Genomic DNA, 18,716 nt, shown 5'->3' on the forward strand with positions numbered 1-18,716 from the left:
TTTAGACTTTTCTAAAGAGTATATTAAGGGAATGGCAGGTGAAAATAAGAGAAATAACGACAAATGTTCCCATTGATCATATACCAACTGATTTATTCTTTGCCTAAAATAAAGTTTATTTTTTAAAGTCATATTTCTGTCACCTGAACCTGGTAGCTTGTATATAAAGTATATTCACTACCAGTAAAATACTTAACGGTGATGAAATATTGGAACAGTGGAAGAAAACCTTAAAAAAAACTGTGAATCCTTCAGAAAACACTGAGGTTGGATGTTGTTTTACACTCACAGGTAGAGTTTTCTACCTTACATTAAAACAGCTGCAAATTATATTATACTGATATGTATTATAATTGAACAATGTTTTCTTGTGTCTGATATGCTATAGTCTCTCAGCTGAGCCTTGGCCTTTGTTTCTGAGATTATATTTGGTCAAATTATGAAACAATTCCAGTAATAATTACATTGTCCTGATTTGACAACCGTTGAAATTCCCCTTGATAGTGACAGAAATAAAAGGGTGTGCTGAACTGGACCAGAAGTATGACTGAGGTTTATTTTTTATTTTTTACATATATGCATATTTACCACAATATATATAATATAAAGGTACAGTGGAAGAAGAACAGGCTACAGGAAAGAAATAAGGTAAAACTGCACAAATTATCCCCTCAAATTATTATAATTGTATTTATTTAAAACAAGGACTAAGTATATTTAATAACAATAATAATTACAATAAAGTGCAACAAGAACCTTTTCTTGATGGCAGGTCAGAACATGAGGAGAAATGACGGCACAAAAAACTATCCAAGATGATTTTATGCAGATTTATTTAGACTTTGCTTTTTTGATTGATATTTCTTGCGCCTGATCATCACATTGTCACTTTTATCTGCTACAGTCTCTGAGGCTAGTAATGGTTTTTGTTCTCTCTTTCAGAGTCTTGAAAATGTGTGAATCTGTTTTGTTGTTGTTAGGACAGAGGTTTGACTTTCTTTGCGCAGCAGAAGAAGCTTTTTTGAATGTGTACTCTGAGACTCTGGTCTCTGAAGCCGTAGATGAGCGGGCTGAGGAAGCGCGGGATCAGGATGAAGCAGAAGTAGTTAAAAAAGGCCACGTCCTGCTGCTGCCAGTCGGGGTTCAGCACCGTCAGCGTCTCGGTGATGGGGTGAGTGAAGGCCAACATGCACAGCAGCAGCTGGAGGCCGTGCAGCATCACCGTGTACATGGCTTTGCTCACGGACACCGTGTCCTGCCTCAGCTTCCTGGTCTCCAGCAATATCCTCACATACGTGTAGAGGATGACGACGGCGACCACCGTGAAGAAGAGCACGCTCACGGCAGCTCTGAACAGCGTCTGGATGGGAGACGGGTTGACGACGACAGTCTTGCAGAGCAGAGGCGTGGAGAGGACGTCCACCGTGGGGTCACGTTCCACGATGATGAATTCGATGATGGGGAAGACGCAGCTGATGGACCACAGGGACAGAACGATGATCCACATCCGGTCCGAGCGCCACGTGGCCGGGCGTCGAAGCGGGTAGAAGATGGCGACGTATCGCTCCAGCGACATGGTGGCCAGGATCAGAGGCGTGTTCTGGAACGTGGCGGTGGATATGAAGAGCAGAGGAATGCAGTAGACGATGGCGAACTTCACTTGGGCCATGACGAGGAGGAAGAGCAGCACGGACGTGGTGACCTGCAGCACGTCGTTGACCAGCATGTAGGCGAACAGGATGTAGCGCGACGTGTCCAGGAACTGCCTGTGGGACGCGAAGATGTGCAGCATGACAGCAATGCAGCACATGAAGACGCAGAAGAACGGGACGACCACACACACTTTAATGATCACTGAGAGGTTTCTGTTGGATGTGGCGTTGGCGGGAAAGTCGGTCAGATTCTGCATTTTGCCAAAGATAAAAAAACAATAAAGCACAAGCACCTGGAAAAGGAAAACATGGATTTAGTTCACAGCTTTGGCGGCAGAATAAAAACAATGAAAACAAACAAGTATTTTCCATCATGGAGTAATCTGTCACAAAATGTTTCCTAAACCAAAATGAATCCGTGTTAATGATTTCTTTGTTATATGATACAAATGATATACACCAGAAAATATTCACATGTAAGAAGCTGAAAACTCAGAGAACCTCTTATTATTATTAGAAGTAACCCTCAAACTGATGAAAGTTGCTGATCAATTTAGTCATGGGTTGATAATTGATTCATCATTTATCATAAACAATTAAAAACATGATTAAAAAGGGAGATAGGTCAACTTATTTCACCACACAACACAACCAAACTTAATATAAAACAATTCCAATTTAGTTTAATATAAAGTGCAACAGAAAGAGTACAATTAAGATGTTGTTAAATTGGTAGCATTTGTTGGAAAAAGAGATTGTATCTCTGTCCAGAAGGAAGAGGGATTCATTTAAAAAAATGTCCACAATTGTCAAGGAAATCAAGTAAAACTCACATAAATGAATCCAGTTTTAAAACAATCAAAGTCTTTTCAGCATTAAAGGAATTCAATGAGCACAGAAACACAATCTGATGTAAAGCTCATGTACATAGTTAGAAATCACCAAACATCACAAATGTCCTTCATCCGCATAAACAGTAAATTGTGGCCCCGCTGAAATGAATGGATCACACTCACCTGTGAGTATCTTCAGTCAGTGGAGTTCAGACGCTTCGTTTTATAAAATATATCTTTGATGAACAACACGTGGGAAGCTTTTTTTTTTGGCCCAGGTTCCTCCAGAGATGCTTTTAATTTTATGCAATAACGTCACAAAGCCTGATGTTTGAGACACATGGGCTGATATTCATGTACAACAGGAATTATTAGGGTTAGGATTGTTGAACAACAATAATAATAATAATTATGAATCACTTGTACAATAAAACAAGTCAGAAACATCGAAGTTCAGTGATAAACACTTTATATATAACAAAACAAAGTTTTTAAAAAAATGTGTTCATAGAAGCAAGTTTGAAAGTGCCAATGTATGGAGGACCAACACCGACAAAATTATACACACTAAATTATATAGAAGGTATAAAAGACGACATCCAAAATGTAAATGTAAAGAGTAGAATGAAATATATAAATGAAATATAAAGAGAGGCAGTGTAAACAAGGAACATAAATCACATAATTTAAAAAATGAATCATATTTAAATGCCAATTGAGCTAAAATTTATCCTCCTTTGTGTAAATAATAAACAACACAATATAATCTTCAATAGCAATAATGACAAATTATATAGGTCATATAGTCCATAAAGTATGCACACATTAAACAAATACATAGATGTATATGATAGGTATAGGTATCATATATACTACCTGCGTGGAGAACTGTACCTCAGATCTGTACGTCTTTTTGCAATTTTTTAAAATTATTTTTTTAAATATAATTTTGTTGTTATGTCCAGTCCCAGCCTTAATTGCAAGATTAAGGCTGGGACTGGCCATAACAACAGAATTATATTTAAAAAGCTGTAAGTGGACCCTTCCTATCCAACGCAGAATGGATCATTTCTCTATGCGCCGTTATATCCCCACATCCATAAATGACACATACATAATGACCTTTATGAAGAGGTTCGATTATAGCTGTTAGCTGACTATAACTGTTGACAGATTCTCAAGAGTGCACTTTTCATTGTTTTTACTCCGTGGTCTCATTCTTCCTGTAGAAGACGCTATAGTGCTGTGATTAAGGGAATAACAGATGCATCAGATGAGCTGATCTTTTTAGTTAACTGCTCAAAGAGAGAGAGTCGTGGGGAGTTCATAATCAGCATTTCATCCAGTCAAGATTACTGTACTTCACTCTGGTGGACACCTAAAAATAGGGCGTCTTTAGGGCGTCCTGCCTAAAAGTAGGGCGTCTAATTTCTTATTATTTTGTGTCCGGGCACGGAATTCATGACTGAATTGATTAATTATATGATATTATTATGATTTTTATGTCTAATTCTGACATAAAAGGTATCTAGATAAGGTAATAGGTTGCTTCATCAGTTATATGACAGGTCGGTGTCTGTTGCTCCTTAATTCATTATTGACAACAAACGGAGGATATTAATATTAAGTGACTTTAATTATACTTAAATTCCTGCATAATTCCTGTTCTTGGAACAAAAGTTTGGAACAATTTTAGTTTTGGTTATAACAGTTTGATGCTCCGCCAGGAAGCCATGTTAGGTTTTTACATGTCATGACACAAAGGAGACAATACGTTATTTTTGCATTCAGACAAAATTAATAGAAGGTTGGTTTTAAATATATTTATCTGCTCTATCTATCAGTTCACTTTCTGCTGATTTCATGGACAGAATCTCTTCCTGGTATTGACCGCTGCCTCTGTGGTGATTGTGCTGAGTCGACACTCTGGACTGGTTTGATCCAGTTTTGTCTCGCTGTGTGCAGTTTTGTCAACTGTTGAGAAAGTTGTTGCTTTTGGCAGCGTCCATGTGTGGAGATGTCGATTATGCAATGGCCACTTTGAGTGTCTGACATTATACTGTATTTCTAGGTTCTATCACTGGTGCAGTCCATCTAAAAGTTGACTTGCCATCGTCAATCCAGACTGAGGACCAAGAGGGGACCAGGATTCTTGAGTCCAGGTCAACACTCAACCTCTCTGAAGCTCTGTAGAGAGCACAGACCTCCACCAAGGCTGAAATCTATGTTTTACATACCGGCACCTGGAATGTTTTACAATTTGATCCACTGGATCCAGAAGAACTTTCTGGATCTGTATAGAACTTTACCTGCTTATAGCTGTTATCATCTTACATCAACAGGACAAAATTCGGTAACGCTTTCTTTTACAGTCCCCTAATTACCAGGTATTTACCTGGTAAATTCATGGTAACACCAAAGTGTTACTAGGTAATTACCAATGGTAATAAGAAAGTAAATACAGTGAAACTGTTGCCAAAATACTGGGCATTTACCTGGTAACTATATAGTTAATTATAGCGTGTTATTACTGCTGTTAATAAGAAGGTATGTACAGCTAAACTATGGCAAAACTATGGTAAATGTAAGTGTATTATTGGGTTATAAACTGGTAATAAGCAGGTACCTACAGTCCCCTAATTACTAGCTATTTACCCAAGGGGTAATCTAACAAACCTAACCCTAAAAATGTGTGTAATTACATGGAAACAAGCTTGGCTTTCTTTTACAGTACAGTTTTACTTTACTTACCGAGTACATTACCGTGCATTACCCAGTATTTTGGCAACGGTTTCACTGTATTTACTTATCTTATTACCCTTGGTAATTACCTAGCAACACTTTAGTGTTACCATGAATTTACCAGCTAAATACCAGGTAATTAGGGGACTGTAAAAGAAAGCGTTACCCAAAATTCTTCCTGATCTGTGCTGATGCCACTGAGATATTCGCATAAAATGCGGTATATGTAATATGTTTTCTCAGGTGGTCCTTGGTACAAAAAAGTTTGAGAACCACTGTTTTTATGTGGGAGGAAAAGTGGAGAACCTGAAGAAAACCCAGGCACACACAGGGAGAACATTCAACTTTCACACGGAAAGGCCCACACTGGCATACGAACCAGCAACCTTCTTCCTGTGAGGCAACAGTGCTAATTGTGGGACCTTTGTGAACAGCGTTACTCCTACTGCAAGTGGGATTTACAGGCAAAATTGTCCGTTTTTTTAAATTGACTTTTTTAAAGTAAATCTAATAAATTCAATACATTTAAGCGTTGAATAATGTTCAGTAAAACTTCAGCTCCATTAAGAAAAACATGCCTTTTCTTCATGTGCAGGACGGGAGAACAGTTTAACTCAGGGTTCAAGGACGGATAGAACATATGTGAGTGGGAGGAGCCTACATGTTGTTGGCAGTCATTGTAAAGATCAGTGCTGGTTCTACACACACACACAAACACACACACACACACACACACACACACACACACACACACACACACACACACACACACACACACACACACACACCCATACATATACTGAACAAAAATATAAACGCACAAACTTGAAATGGTGAACAACAATAGAATGTCATGACATTTGCTCAGATTCTTGATGCATTTGTTTATGGAATGATTTGTTTTTCTCAAACACAGTAGTCCAGAGTCACTCGGCCACTCCTATGGACTACAATCTCAGGTTGAGTATTTCAACTCACCAGAGTCATGGAGCATGGCAGAGTGGTGGTCAATATGAGTGACCAGTACACAGACACTCCTTATGGTCTGGTCAATAAAAGGGCACACCAAAATGTGGACTTTTGTCACTTGTCAATATGCCACAAATCATGAGGGAGCGTGCCATTGGCAGAGTGCTGGGTCGAGCGTTACAGCTGTGGCAACAGAACTGAACGTGCATCATTCCACGATCATTCCACGACACGATCGACAACCTGGTGATGTCCATGCGTCGCCGGTGTATCGCTCTGTGTGAGGCTAATGGTTGACGCACACGTTATTGTAGTTTGTGAACTTGGATCGTCGACCCCCATTGTGTTCTTCCTGCCATTACTCCAGGACTTTTGTTTTGAAATTGATCCTAATGCTCGCAAATTAAAGCCACTTTATTGATAAAGTTGAACTGTTATTACTCTGTTTTGTCACATAACAATAACTACAAGGTTTTCTTTGTGCGTTTATATTTTTGTTGAGTGTATATGTGTGTTTATATATATATACGTAAAAAAAACACACACAAAAAATGAATGAAAATACACGCGCCACATGCCAAAACATGATTTCAAAACATAAACATGATTTGCAGTCTGCAAAATATTTTTTTTAATGCAAATATTTTGTCTGTACTGTTGTTGTTGGTGAGTTCAGTTTGTTATATGAACATTATTCCTGAGTCTCTGTGACATATTAGGAGGATTTTATGACCAGTTGCTTTAGATTTATTACATAATGCACCTTTAATGTAATATTCATTGAAAAAATAAGGACATTTCTAAGTGACCACAAAACCTTTGAACGGTAGTGTACGATCATTTTAACACTAATATCTCCCAATACCGATATAGTGCATCCCTACTTTTCCCTGATTGATATAAATCGACTAAACTAACATCAAAAACAAACAGACAAACAAAAGTTTCCACATTTCCAAATCAATCACGTGTTTCTGCAGGTCTGTTTGTGCCGTCACTCTCTCTGAGACAAAGTTATTGATGCAAGAAACCAAAGGTGTAACATCAGTGTTGTTTTTCAAGAAGATAATGATGATGAAAGAAAGTTGGCGATAGTGGAAACATCGCAGACGTGCAGCGCTGTGTGTGATTATCTCCAGAGCACAATTAAACAACATGTCCCGTATTCCCCGGTTTAGTAATTAACAGACTGGCTGATTATTAACGCAAAGCTCCCGAGTCTAATTGTGCAACCTGAAGTTTTCATTTGTTTGGCAAACAAGTCTGCTCTGCAGAGAGCGGCGACTCGCAGGGGGCTCGTCAGCGCTTGACGCAGATCCTGCGTCAGGACACACCACTGCAGGAGGGGGAATCGGGCCAAAACAAACTTTGTGCTCCTTTAACCTAAGCTGACGTCACTTCAGCAAACAGGTCGTCAAACTTAGTCAATGTTATTGCCAGTTATTGTATGTACGATACGGCCTGGAGAAGCCAAATCAAAATTATTCACAGGGAAATAAAGTAAAAGACACAGAAGGTGGGTTTAATAAATGGAGCAATGCCAATAAAAAAAACAGAAAGAAATTGGCCAGATCCTTAATAAGCATTGCTGTGTGTGTAGAAATTCTCATTTTCTTTAATCTGACTCATTAAAACATTTTTTTCTCATCTTTTTTCTCTCTAGCAACTGTCAACATGTCCGCATATTTGACTTGGCAGAGATTTTACACCTGATGCAACACCTCCCCATTTAGTCACATCTAACACTTCAAACTTTAACCTGTGGAAGCTGTTTGCAGCTTTGAAACGGTGAGTTTTCAGACATTTTCTGGACATGACACAGTTGAGGAGCCTTCTAGTTACCTGGATTGCTGAAGAGAACAAACCGTACATCTGATTAAACGGTGACAAAATGTGAATCCTCACATTTGAGACACCGAAATTTGCATTTCTATCCTCAAAAATGCCTCTCTGTCACATCAGAGGCTGCAGCTATGATGAAGAATGACGCAGGGTTCCCACACTTTCCACATCTTAAGATGGGAGGACAACTTGTTAGAGCTTGTCTTCGTCCAACTTTACTGATTTTTCAGCACGGTCTGAATCTGGACAAGTGATTGTCCTTATTGGGATCTTTGTCATTTCTCTGTTGAGACAGAGATTTTGGAATTTCCACTTGCTCTCTCTTGTTTTAAACGTTGCATGTCATTGTTCTGCACGGAATCTCAGACAGTGGACAGTGTCCACAACACCACCAGTAATTATGACTCCACGTCTGTCCTGCGTAGGCCTGGTCTACGTACATCAAGCAATGCAGGGCATGAAACAGTAGGTGGTGCCGTAACAAACAAGGATGAGACATTCGTCGTCTTTCTCCGTGTCAGCAGATGAGGTTCGTGAGGCGAGGGAGAGGGCGGAGCTACCGCGGCCGTAGCAGACGAAGCGGAGAGAGAGGAGGCGGGACTTCTGCTACAAGTAAAGAGACGCTTGATTTGTTCTCTCGCGTTTGTCCTTACAGGCTCCGGTAGAAACATGGCGTCGTGGCAATGCAGTAGCGGCCCACGACCATGTTATTTTACATGACTTTTTGAAACACTACGAAAATGAAACAAAGAATATTATACAGCAACTAGACAATGCAGGAGCACATAATATGTATACAAAAGTGGGTTTTGGGTTATATAAACCCATAAATACTACACAGTGTCCCTTTAAGTGCTTCATTCTTGTTTTTTTGACCTGACCTCCACCTGGTTTTCTCTCGTGCACAAACACACTATACAGACGGAGCGCGAGAGGGAGATAGTGTTGGTTGCATTCTGCACGTAATCTGTGTCTCTGTGAGCTCCTGCAGATAAAACTGCAAATACGTACATATCCAGGCACAGTCAACAGATCAATAACTCTTACGCAATGAAAAGGTGGCCAGAGCCGTACAAATAGCAGCCGCAGCAGAGGCAGGGAGCAGTTGACTGAAAGATTCTCAGGAACAAGGAAAAAAAGAAAAAATCACTTGATTTTTACAAAGTGATTTGACAGTAGACTAAATTATTAAAGTTGTGCAAAGTAGAAGATTTTGCAGACAGAAACTCAGCGTTTTGTTTCGAGCTCCATTCACACCTGCGGGAAAACAATGCAAGCGGTGCGTCAGTGTTCAGCGTGTGCCCGTCGCGTTGCCGGAAGATTCCTGCAACATCGCGACGTTGCTCTGCTGCAGAGCAGCAAGACGATGCTGAGGCGAGGAGCGGCCTGCGTCCGTGAACAGAGGTTAGTGTGAACGTTAGCAGCGTTAGCAGAGTCGCTGCACAGCTGGGAAAAAAACCCCCAAAAAAACATCAGGCGTGAGTCTAACACAACACGGCCTTTTGTTGTGTCCTTCTGTCTCTGCAGCATCTGTGACATCGTCCCGTTCAGCAGCAGGAAGCCTGGAGTCCAGACGTCAGAGGAGTGGACCAACTCTGCACGAATGAACGTAGCATCCTTTAGTGTCGCCCACGCTGTCCCTTTAACACAGGTGAGACATATAAGACACCGAGTACATCTTCACTGTTTTCAGGCTACGATTTTGATTAGAGGTCGTCCGATAACGGTTTTTCTACGGCCAATATCAATGTATTATAAAACATAGCAGCCGATATTACGATAAAGTTTAAGATTATTCTGACAATATACTAATACTACACAAAGCTGTTGGACTTAAACACACGTGCATTGCTCTGTCTCTCCAATTGAAACCTGCTGTAGGTACAAGCTACACATTAAATGCATCACAATAAGATATTAAAATTAAAGAAATAGATGCATCCATCTACATTTTTTGGATAAACTAGCAACGTTTCAAATGTCTGGGAACAAAGTATAAACTCATATAAGTAATAATACGCTTTATACATTAAATAAGAGTGGTTTGGGCCATTACATGTCAGAGAAATGTAGAAAAATGTTCACTTTTGTTAGAATATATTTGAGATTTAAGAAGCAGATTATCTTTGCAGTGAGTGCAATTCCCCTTAGATTCAAGCGGATATAATTAAGGATGCAGTGATATTAATGAGAATATTAATATGAATCCAAAACTTACTTTAGAGACGAAGTTTAAATGTTTCACTCTTCGTACACAGAATTTTGGCCACATTTTTCCAGTATTAAAGTGCTAAAAATGTTTAAAATCGGATTGAATTTGTGAAAGCTCACTTAGCTATTGCGACTTCATCTCTCACGATTAAAAATGCGATATCAAAAGAATCGTAACTTTGCTTCAACAACGCATGAGAAGACAAAAAAGCCTGAATATGTGACCTATAATCACCCCCCTGTTCAATATAAAATCTGTCTCTATCGTGCAACAACTGCTTCAGATTCGGTAAATGCTGAGTTTCCTTTGGTTTGCAGCAGGTGGAAAACCTCTCTCACGACTCTCTGATCAGAAGAGCAGCGTCTGTGGTCACAGACAGTACCTGCACTTTCCTCTCTCAGACCAGCCTGGCTCTCATCGACGCTCGTACAGTCTATTCAAAGGTAGGTTTTTGAATAGCTCACTCACATGGTTCTCTGCTCAGATAGTAGGAAAAACGTACTTTTGTCTTCAAAGCTGTATTCTGTAATATATTCATGACTGCTGTTTTGCTCACAGGCCGTTCACACACGTATCGCGCTCCAAAGACGGTATCTGACCTCACTGGGAAAACTGACGGCTGCAGAGGCGAACTCGCTGCAGCAGGCCATCAACGGTCTGCGCGCTGAGGTTAGTTTGACCCAGATTTTGTTTAAAATCGTTCCCTTAAATTTGCCTATCTGAGAAAGAGGAAATTTTGATTTTCTTCTCTTTTTTGACCTAACAGATCAGTGACCGACTGGATGAATGCAAGCGATTTGAGTCGTCCTGGATTAATGCCGTCAACTTGTGTAAAATGGCGGCAGAGGCGGCGTACACTTCAGGTGAGAACAGCTGAGGCTTCACATCACATGATAACATGTATAACATGTATAACTTATTACATGTTAACCCGTATGTGCTCAATAAAATGTATAACGTGTAGCACGTAATACCGTACGCACCCAACTTATGTGTCACTGCACCGTAACCAACGTAAAAATTCACCTTTACCAAAAACACGTATAACGCATTAGACCCAAGGTGCGTAACGCTACGCTATCATGTTTAATAAACCTGAACCAATAACACGTAAAACGTATGAAACCCAATTACCGTATGGACCAAACTCATTACGTTTAAAGAAACCTTATCCAATAACACGTGTAACAGATATCACGTAAAACGTTTATTCGTCCCTGTAACAGTTACGTATAATTCATCTTTACCAGAAACACGTATCACGTATACACACCCAAGGTATGCGTCAATGAGTCGTTATATGTAATGAACCTGAATAACACGTATAACTTTATAATACATAATACTGTATGAGCCAAACTTATACGTCACTGTACCATTATGTTATAAAAACTTATAATTCACCTTACAAACTATGACATATCGCACGCTAAACCGTATGTGATGTATGTTTCATAAACTAATAACACGTATAACGCAGAATACCTAATACCACATGGGCCAAACTTATGTGTCACTGCGTGATTACGTTAAAAACCTATCCAATTACACGTGTAACAGATATCGCATGAGTGAGCTCAACTTATGCATCCCTGTACCATTACGTAGAATTCACGTATAACGTATTACACATTAAACACTATGTACCCAATGTACGTTTAATAAACCTGAACTAATAACACGTATTCTGTTTTAACATAATACCGTATGCACCCAACTGATGTGTCACCGCACCGCTACGTATTTAATAACTTAATACCATATGTGACGTACGCGATTCCCACCTTTAGTGGACAACGGTAGCTTTTTCAAGTTTAAACTATTGCGTGTGCGCTTGTGTCACAACAGCAACCCGAGGACATTTGTGAGAAAGCATGTTTTGTCCGTTTGTGTTTGCAGGAGCGGAGCAGGCGTCCATCACAGTGAGGACAAACATTCAGGTGGCACAGTCGCAGGTGGAGGAGGCGCAGAGAACGGCGGCGGACGCAGACAAGAAGCTCGCCGAGACTAAAGTAGAGGAGATCCAGAGGATGGCCGAATACGCTTCGTCCGAGGAGCCGGAGGTGGAGGCTTATCTACGAGAAGACTAACAGAAATATTTATAGTGTAGGGGGAAAAACAAAAGGGGACATATCGTGTGTTATTTCATGTCCAGTATAGAGTCAGTGAAATGTTTACGTGTTTGTATAATTTAAATGTTCTAAGGACGAATGAAAAGCTACAAATCATTCATCACTATTTTATGAATCAATATTTAAGCGTATTTATTTGATTTCTGAGCGTAGATGTGGTTTTTTTTTTAGCTTTTGGAACACGATGTTTAAATCTCCTGATCTAAAGTGTTTATTTTTTAACATAATGTTGTCCGAAGAATTGTCTTGTCATTTTTCACAAAGCGGTAAATAATAAACTAATATTTCATTTAATGCATGTGTTGACGTGTCTTGTTTATTGAGACGGATTTGAACAGAGTCAAAGACGATTGAAGCGGGGAAAGCCCTGTGTTCTTAAAGCACCATGAGGTTTGATTTCCTTCGTGGTGTTGACAAGTCTGCGGTACTTGTTTGTTTTTACATAATTTTCACTTTCCTATTTTCTTAATTTTCACAATTTTCCGTGGTCCTGGTAATATAAGTTTGACTTCATCATTTTTTTTGCCAAATTACATCAGTGGTCCTGGTACTCAGCCTGGAGCCCCACAGCGGGAACACTGAGCACCACTAACCCGCCGCCCTGGAGCCCCAGAGCGGGGACACTTACACCCACCTCCTGCCCCACACCACAGGCGCACAGGCTTTGTACCCACTACCCTAATTGTGAAAAGACTCTAATGTGTTAAAGTAATTATTATGTTTGTAATCACCATTATATCCATGTTGCATTAACTTGGAATTAGCCTTCGGGCATGTGTTTGCAATAAATGTAATACTTGTAATGCTTGTGTGAGAACATTTTACATAGGAACATAAGGCTTTGGAACATAGGGATTTCGGAACAGGTGTGTCACCGATTGAATCAGAATTTTTTATTCTTATTGACACACAGATAAATGTTTGATTTTGTACAAAACTTTCACCTTTGATCAACTGTGCTGTCAGAGAAAAAGGGACAAAGTGTAAAAGCCTCATCTTTATATAAACTCCACAAACGGCACAGAGATACGACAACAAAAGCACATTTCACACAGAAGATGCAACAATGAACAACAGTGGAGAACATTTACCAAAAATACAATTAAATAAAAAAATGACATCAGAGGTTGAGCAGCCATCCAACCCTTTTCTACCACTTTATCCTCCACAGGAGGGTCGTGGGGGTCCTGTGCCAGTGCAACATGTAACACAATAATAAAATAGTCAATCATTTCTCTTAGTTGCTGTAGCCGATGATCAAATCATCAACATATCAGAGCAGCAGTCGAATGTAGAATAATCTGAGAAAGTAGTCTACATGATAAAATAAATAATAATAATAATAATACTACATTTAAAAATGAGGGACATAGGGCGATAGTCTTGGTACACCCTGGACAGTTCACCAGTCCATCACAGGGACGCAGAGAGTCACACAACCATTCACTCTCACTCTCACACCTACGGTCAATTTAGAGTGTCCAATTTACTTAATCGCCACATTGCATGTTTAAGAACACCTGGGTCTTCTTGCTGCAAAAGCAAGATTGCATGGTGTTTTTTTGGCTCCACATAACAAATAAATCAATTAAAACTAGGCAATTTAGGTTTGTAAAAGTTGGAGAAACATCTTTCAACATTTTTTTGACATTTTATGGACCGAATTATTAAGAGATGTATGATATTAACTGTAAGTTAAAGCTCTTTTCTTTTTCTTTTTTTCAAATTCTCTTGATCCTCACACTGTTTTGTCCAAAATGGAACTGAAAACATGCATTTTGTTTCAGTGCAAGAAAAACTTTTTCATCCCTGAGGCCATAAAGGAGAGGACTCAAGCATCTTGGAGTGAGATTAAACAATATGTAATTGAAGAACCTGACATTTATAAAAAGCTTTAAATCAATCTGAAGCGCAGCAGTCTCTATGAACGGACACCACAGCTGGATGAGACAGAAAAGGAGGTGAAAGCCGTGAAGAGTCACTCTTCTGAGCGCTCTCCTTGAAGACTTGTTATTCTCTCCTGATGCAGCTTTTTTGGCAGCTTTCATGATCTTAATGTAGGAGAAGATGATGGTGGCAGACATGACGAAAAAGTACAACTGATACACAGATAATTTAGCGTTGTCCTGCCATCGGAGATACACAAACATGTCCATGGAGCATATCCTGTGTTTGGAGTACAAGCTGCTGGGAGCTGATGCAAAGAAGATGGAGAGGATGAGAATCAACGGCACAGAGCTGAGGCCGTGAATGATGAGGACGCAGTGCAGAGCTCTGCGGGACGTGCACAGCTCTCCGTGGCGCAGGGGCATGCAAATGGCCACATAGCACTCCAGCGTCATGGCTGTGAGAGTCAAAGGTGTGACAAAAGTGTACACAACCACAACAATATAGACTGGAACACACAGGGCGAAATGCATCGTCATTGCATGATAAGCCAAGATGTACAGAACATCAGTAATGACTAAAATCAAGGTATCAGACAATAGAGTCACAGTGAATAAGATGTATCGCATGGTTGTGTAGAAGTAGACCTTTGACAAAAGGGTCACAATGAGCGACACGTTGATGCACAGAAAAATTAACACCAGCAACTGCACGACATAAAAACGTTCACCCAATGCGTGGCCACTGACAAAGGAGCTGTTATCTGCCATAAATGTACTGTTCATATGAAATGTTTCAGGCAGAAATTAAATATAATACCTTCTAATATCAGCAAAGTAAGAAGGCAGCCCACGTTGACTCCGGCTAAATCCTCAGACTGTGCGTGAAGACGTTCATTTACAGTGACTCATGGCATCATTGCTCCTTATCTTATGTTTTTATCACCCATGGACAACAAGAGTTGTCAAGTCTCTAGAGTGAACACAGTAAACACAGTGTGCTCAGTGGGGTTTGAGTACCGTTCATAATTGAACCGACACAGTACTGGGATCTGGAATTTGGTACAGGTACCAAACGGTACCTTATTTCGGTTCTTTTAAAATGTTTTTCAGGTTCAAAACAAAGTCTACACTTCTAAGTTTAATTTTTTTATTAAGAATATTTAAGAACAGTAAATAAAAATATATTCTTGTTAGTGATGAATAAATAAAGAACATTTAGGACCAGGTCAACAACAACAACAAGACCTCTCTCTTCCACAACCAATGCGTTTCCTTTTTCTTTTTCGTTGTTTACACAATCAGCTGTGGACTGTGAGCTAACTGGCAGAAAGTTAGCTGCACTGCTAACGCTAGCCACAGATGGCAAGCAAACACTTTTGAGGAGTCATGACTCAGAGACTAACCCCTTTCAACAAGAACGCAATGTCACAGCTCTCTCCGTGACAACATGGGGCAACAAAAAACAAGACACTCAAATGTTGGTAGCATCAGCTACCATAGTGTTAGCATTGTGGTGCACAACATGATGATGATACACATGATGAAGAAGTAGAACTAACACGGATGACCTGATGTGATTCTGCCATTTATACAAAAATTAAAATATTTACATAGCATATCCTATACTGATGATAAAAGTCACCGAAGCAAAGAAGGTGATAAAAAATGACGTATGGCCGCAGGTCTGATGACACAACTACAAAGTCAATCATTGACTCACGGCCAAGGGTATCCTGGTGCCAAGTGCACAGATGGACACCCTTATGCTTGAACATGGTGTTTGTTATGGACAATCCGTGACGAGCACAGAAGTCAAATAACAAATCACCACTTGGGTTCAGATCGGGAGGGCTTTTCCTCCCAATCAAACCCCTCCAGGTCTCACTGTCATTGCCCACATGAGCATTGAAGTCCCCCTGTTATGGTTGGTGGCGTGGACCCGAAAGCAGACGATGACGACAGGTTCTTTCAAACAAAACTTTTATTACAAAAAGGGGGTAACACAAAACGACTTCCCAAACGGGGAAGTGATAGTGGATAGTGCGAAGAGTGGAAAAGAATAAAGTCTTTGCAGCGGCTGCGAGGGGAGCTGACTCAGGGCGCAGGGAGAATCCAGCTTGAGGAAGTCTTAACTCACGACGTGGCTTGGAGATTCCAGGGGAGAAGGTAACCAGAGAAGCCAGGAGAAGACGACCAGCAGGAGACGTGACGACCTGAAGCGGAGACGGAGTGGTGAGTATCTTTTCAAAGTAAGTATAGCGAGCGAGCAATGGCATGACTTTACCCATGAAAGTACGAGAACGATCTGACACCGGTGAGGAGGAATGACTCCGCCTTTAAGCTCCGCTGATTGCTCATCCGGAGCAGGTGAGGCGGAGCCGCGCAGGTGTAGACGATCACCGGTGTCTGGCAGTAATCAGTCACGCCTCCTGCAGAGTCAGAGTGGGAAGGAGAGCAGCAGCCACAACAATACAACAATAATAATAAAATTGAGAGGAAGGTGCAGGTGAGATCGTGACACCCCCAGCAGAATATATGTCCAAAAAAGGGTGGGTACTCTGAACAGTTGTGCGGTGCATAGGCATTAACAACGTCCCCCCCACCCGAAGGCGGAGGGGGGCTACCCTCTTGTCTACCGGGGTGAACCCCAATGTACTGGCCCCAAGCCGGGGGCAATAAGTCTGCCCACACCTGCCCGGCTCCTCCCACCAGCGGCAACTCCAGAGTGGAAGAGAGTCCAACCCCTCTCGAGGAGACTGGTTCCAGAGCCCAAGCCGTGTGTCGAGGTGAGCCCGACTATATCTCGATGGAACCTCTCAACCTCGCACACCAGCTCAGGCTCCTTACCTGTCAGTGAGGTGACATTCCACGTCCCTAGAGCCAGCTTCTGCAGCCAAGGATCGGACCGTCAGGCTAACACCCAACTCGCACTGCACCCGACCTCCAGGGCCCCTCCCACAGGTGGTGAGCCCATGGGAACGGGGACCCACTTTGCCTCTACGGGTTATGCAAGGCTGGTCCCGATGGGTGCAGGCCCGACCACCACATGCTCGCCATCATGCCACTCCCCCAGGCCTGGCTCCAGAGGGGGGCCCCGGTGACCCACTTCCGGGCAAGGGAGAGTGTAGTCCATTTATTGTTTTCTTCATTGGAGGTCTCTGAACCACTCTTTGTCCAGTCCCTCACCTAGGATCCGTTTGCATTGGGTGACCCTACCAGACAACTGAGCTCATAAGTTAATTGGGACATGCAAACCCCTCCACCACGTTAAGGTGGCGGCTCTTCAGAGGGGGTGTCCCTGTACCATTACGTCCTTTGCGTCACTGACAAGCCCAGTGTTTGTTTTAAATTATTTTCACTTGCTTATTTTCTTAATTCTTACAAATTTCTGTGGCCCTTGCACTATAAGTTTGACTTTGTCATTTTTTTTTTGCTAAATTTCATCCGTGGTCCTGGTACTCAGCCTGGAGCTCCACAGCGGAGACACCAAGCACCACCAACCTGCCGCACTGGAGAGGCCCAACACTTTCTACTCACTACCCTAATTGTGAAACGACTCTAATGTGTTAAAGTATTTATGTTTGTAATCACCATTATATCCATGTTGCATGTACTTGGAATTAAGCCTTTGGGCATGTATGCATATTGTGCTTGAGTTGGAACATTTCACATAGGCTTTCTGAACATAGGGATTTCGGAACATAGGGCTTTCTGAACATAGGTGTGTAACCGATTGAAGCAGAATTTTTATTCTTATTGACACACGGATAAATGTTTGATTTTGGACAAAACTTTCACCTTTGATCAACTGTGCTGTCACAGAGATAAAGGGACAAAGTGTAAAGGCCTCATCGTTATATAAACTCCACAGATGGCACAGAGATACAACAACAAAAGCACATTTCACACAGAAGATGCAACACTGAACAACAGTGGAGAACATTTACCAAAAATACAATTAAATAAAACATTTAATCTGAGGTTGACCATCAATCCCTCCATCCCTTTTCTACTGCTTTATCCTCCACAGGAGGATCGCGGGGTCCTGTGCTCAGCTGACATAATAATAATGCATTCTGTATATGAAAGGTGCTATAGCCTACAAATAAAGCATTTGTAGGCTATAGCACCTTTCATATGCAGAATGCAGCTCAAAGTGCTTTACATTTAGAACATGTTGTAATGATTAGTGGCGTGGACCCGAAAGCAGACGGAGACGGAAGTGGCTATTTCAAAACAATATAAATTTATTTACAAAAACGTATAACACAAAACGACTTCCCAAAAGTGGGAAGTGATAGGGGATAGATGGAGAGATAGGTGGAAAATTGTCCTTGCAGCTACTGCGGGGGTGACTCGGCAGGTCGGCGGTGATCCAGAGTGGAAAACAACTCAAGAACGTGGCACAGGAGATCCCAGGAGTGTAGGGAGACCGGAACAGCCAA

General features: G+C 41.1%; 3 protein-coding genes across 3 annotated transcripts; 1 reads left to right on the forward strand and 2 right to left on the reverse strand.

Moving 5' to 3' along the window:
• Positions 1-976: 976 nt before the first annotated feature.
• Positions 977-1,909, reverse strand: LOC310925306 (odorant receptor 131-2-like; the record flags this gene model as incomplete). Its single annotated transcript, XM_083887227.1, has 1 exon — positions 977-1,909. One exon carries the CDS (start codon positions 1,907-1,909, stop codon positions 977-979), a length of 933 nt encoding a protein of 310 aa, XP_083743353.1.
• A 7,399-nt stretch (positions 1,910-9,308) lies between these two features.
• On the forward strand, positions 9,309-12,340 carry LOC310925173 (diablo IAP-binding mitochondrial protein-like; the record flags this gene model as incomplete). Its single annotated transcript, XM_083887047.1, has 6 exons — positions 9,309-9,442; positions 9,566-9,689; positions 10,568-10,693; positions 10,809-10,919; positions 11,017-11,113; positions 12,150-12,340. 6 exons carry the CDS (start codon positions 9,309-9,311, stop codon positions 12,338-12,340), a joined length of 783 nt encoding a protein of 260 aa, XP_083743173.1.
• Positions 12,341-12,917: 577 nt separating this feature from the next.
• On the reverse strand, positions 12,918-15,039 carry LOC310925174 (odorant receptor 131-2-like; the record flags this gene model as incomplete). Its single annotated transcript, XM_083887048.1, has 2 exons — positions 12,918-13,019; positions 14,182-15,039. 2 exons carry the CDS (start codon positions 15,037-15,039, stop codon positions 12,918-12,920), a joined length of 960 nt encoding a protein of 319 aa, XP_083743174.1.
• Positions 15,040-18,716: the final 3,677 nt, after the last annotated feature.

Source organism: Microchirus variegatus (genome assembly GCF_963457635.1).
Source record: "Microchirus variegatus genome assembly, chromosome: 3".
Classification (NCBI taxonomy): domain Eukaryota; kingdom Metazoa; phylum Chordata; class Actinopteri; order Pleuronectiformes; family Soleidae; genus Microchirus; species Microchirus variegatus.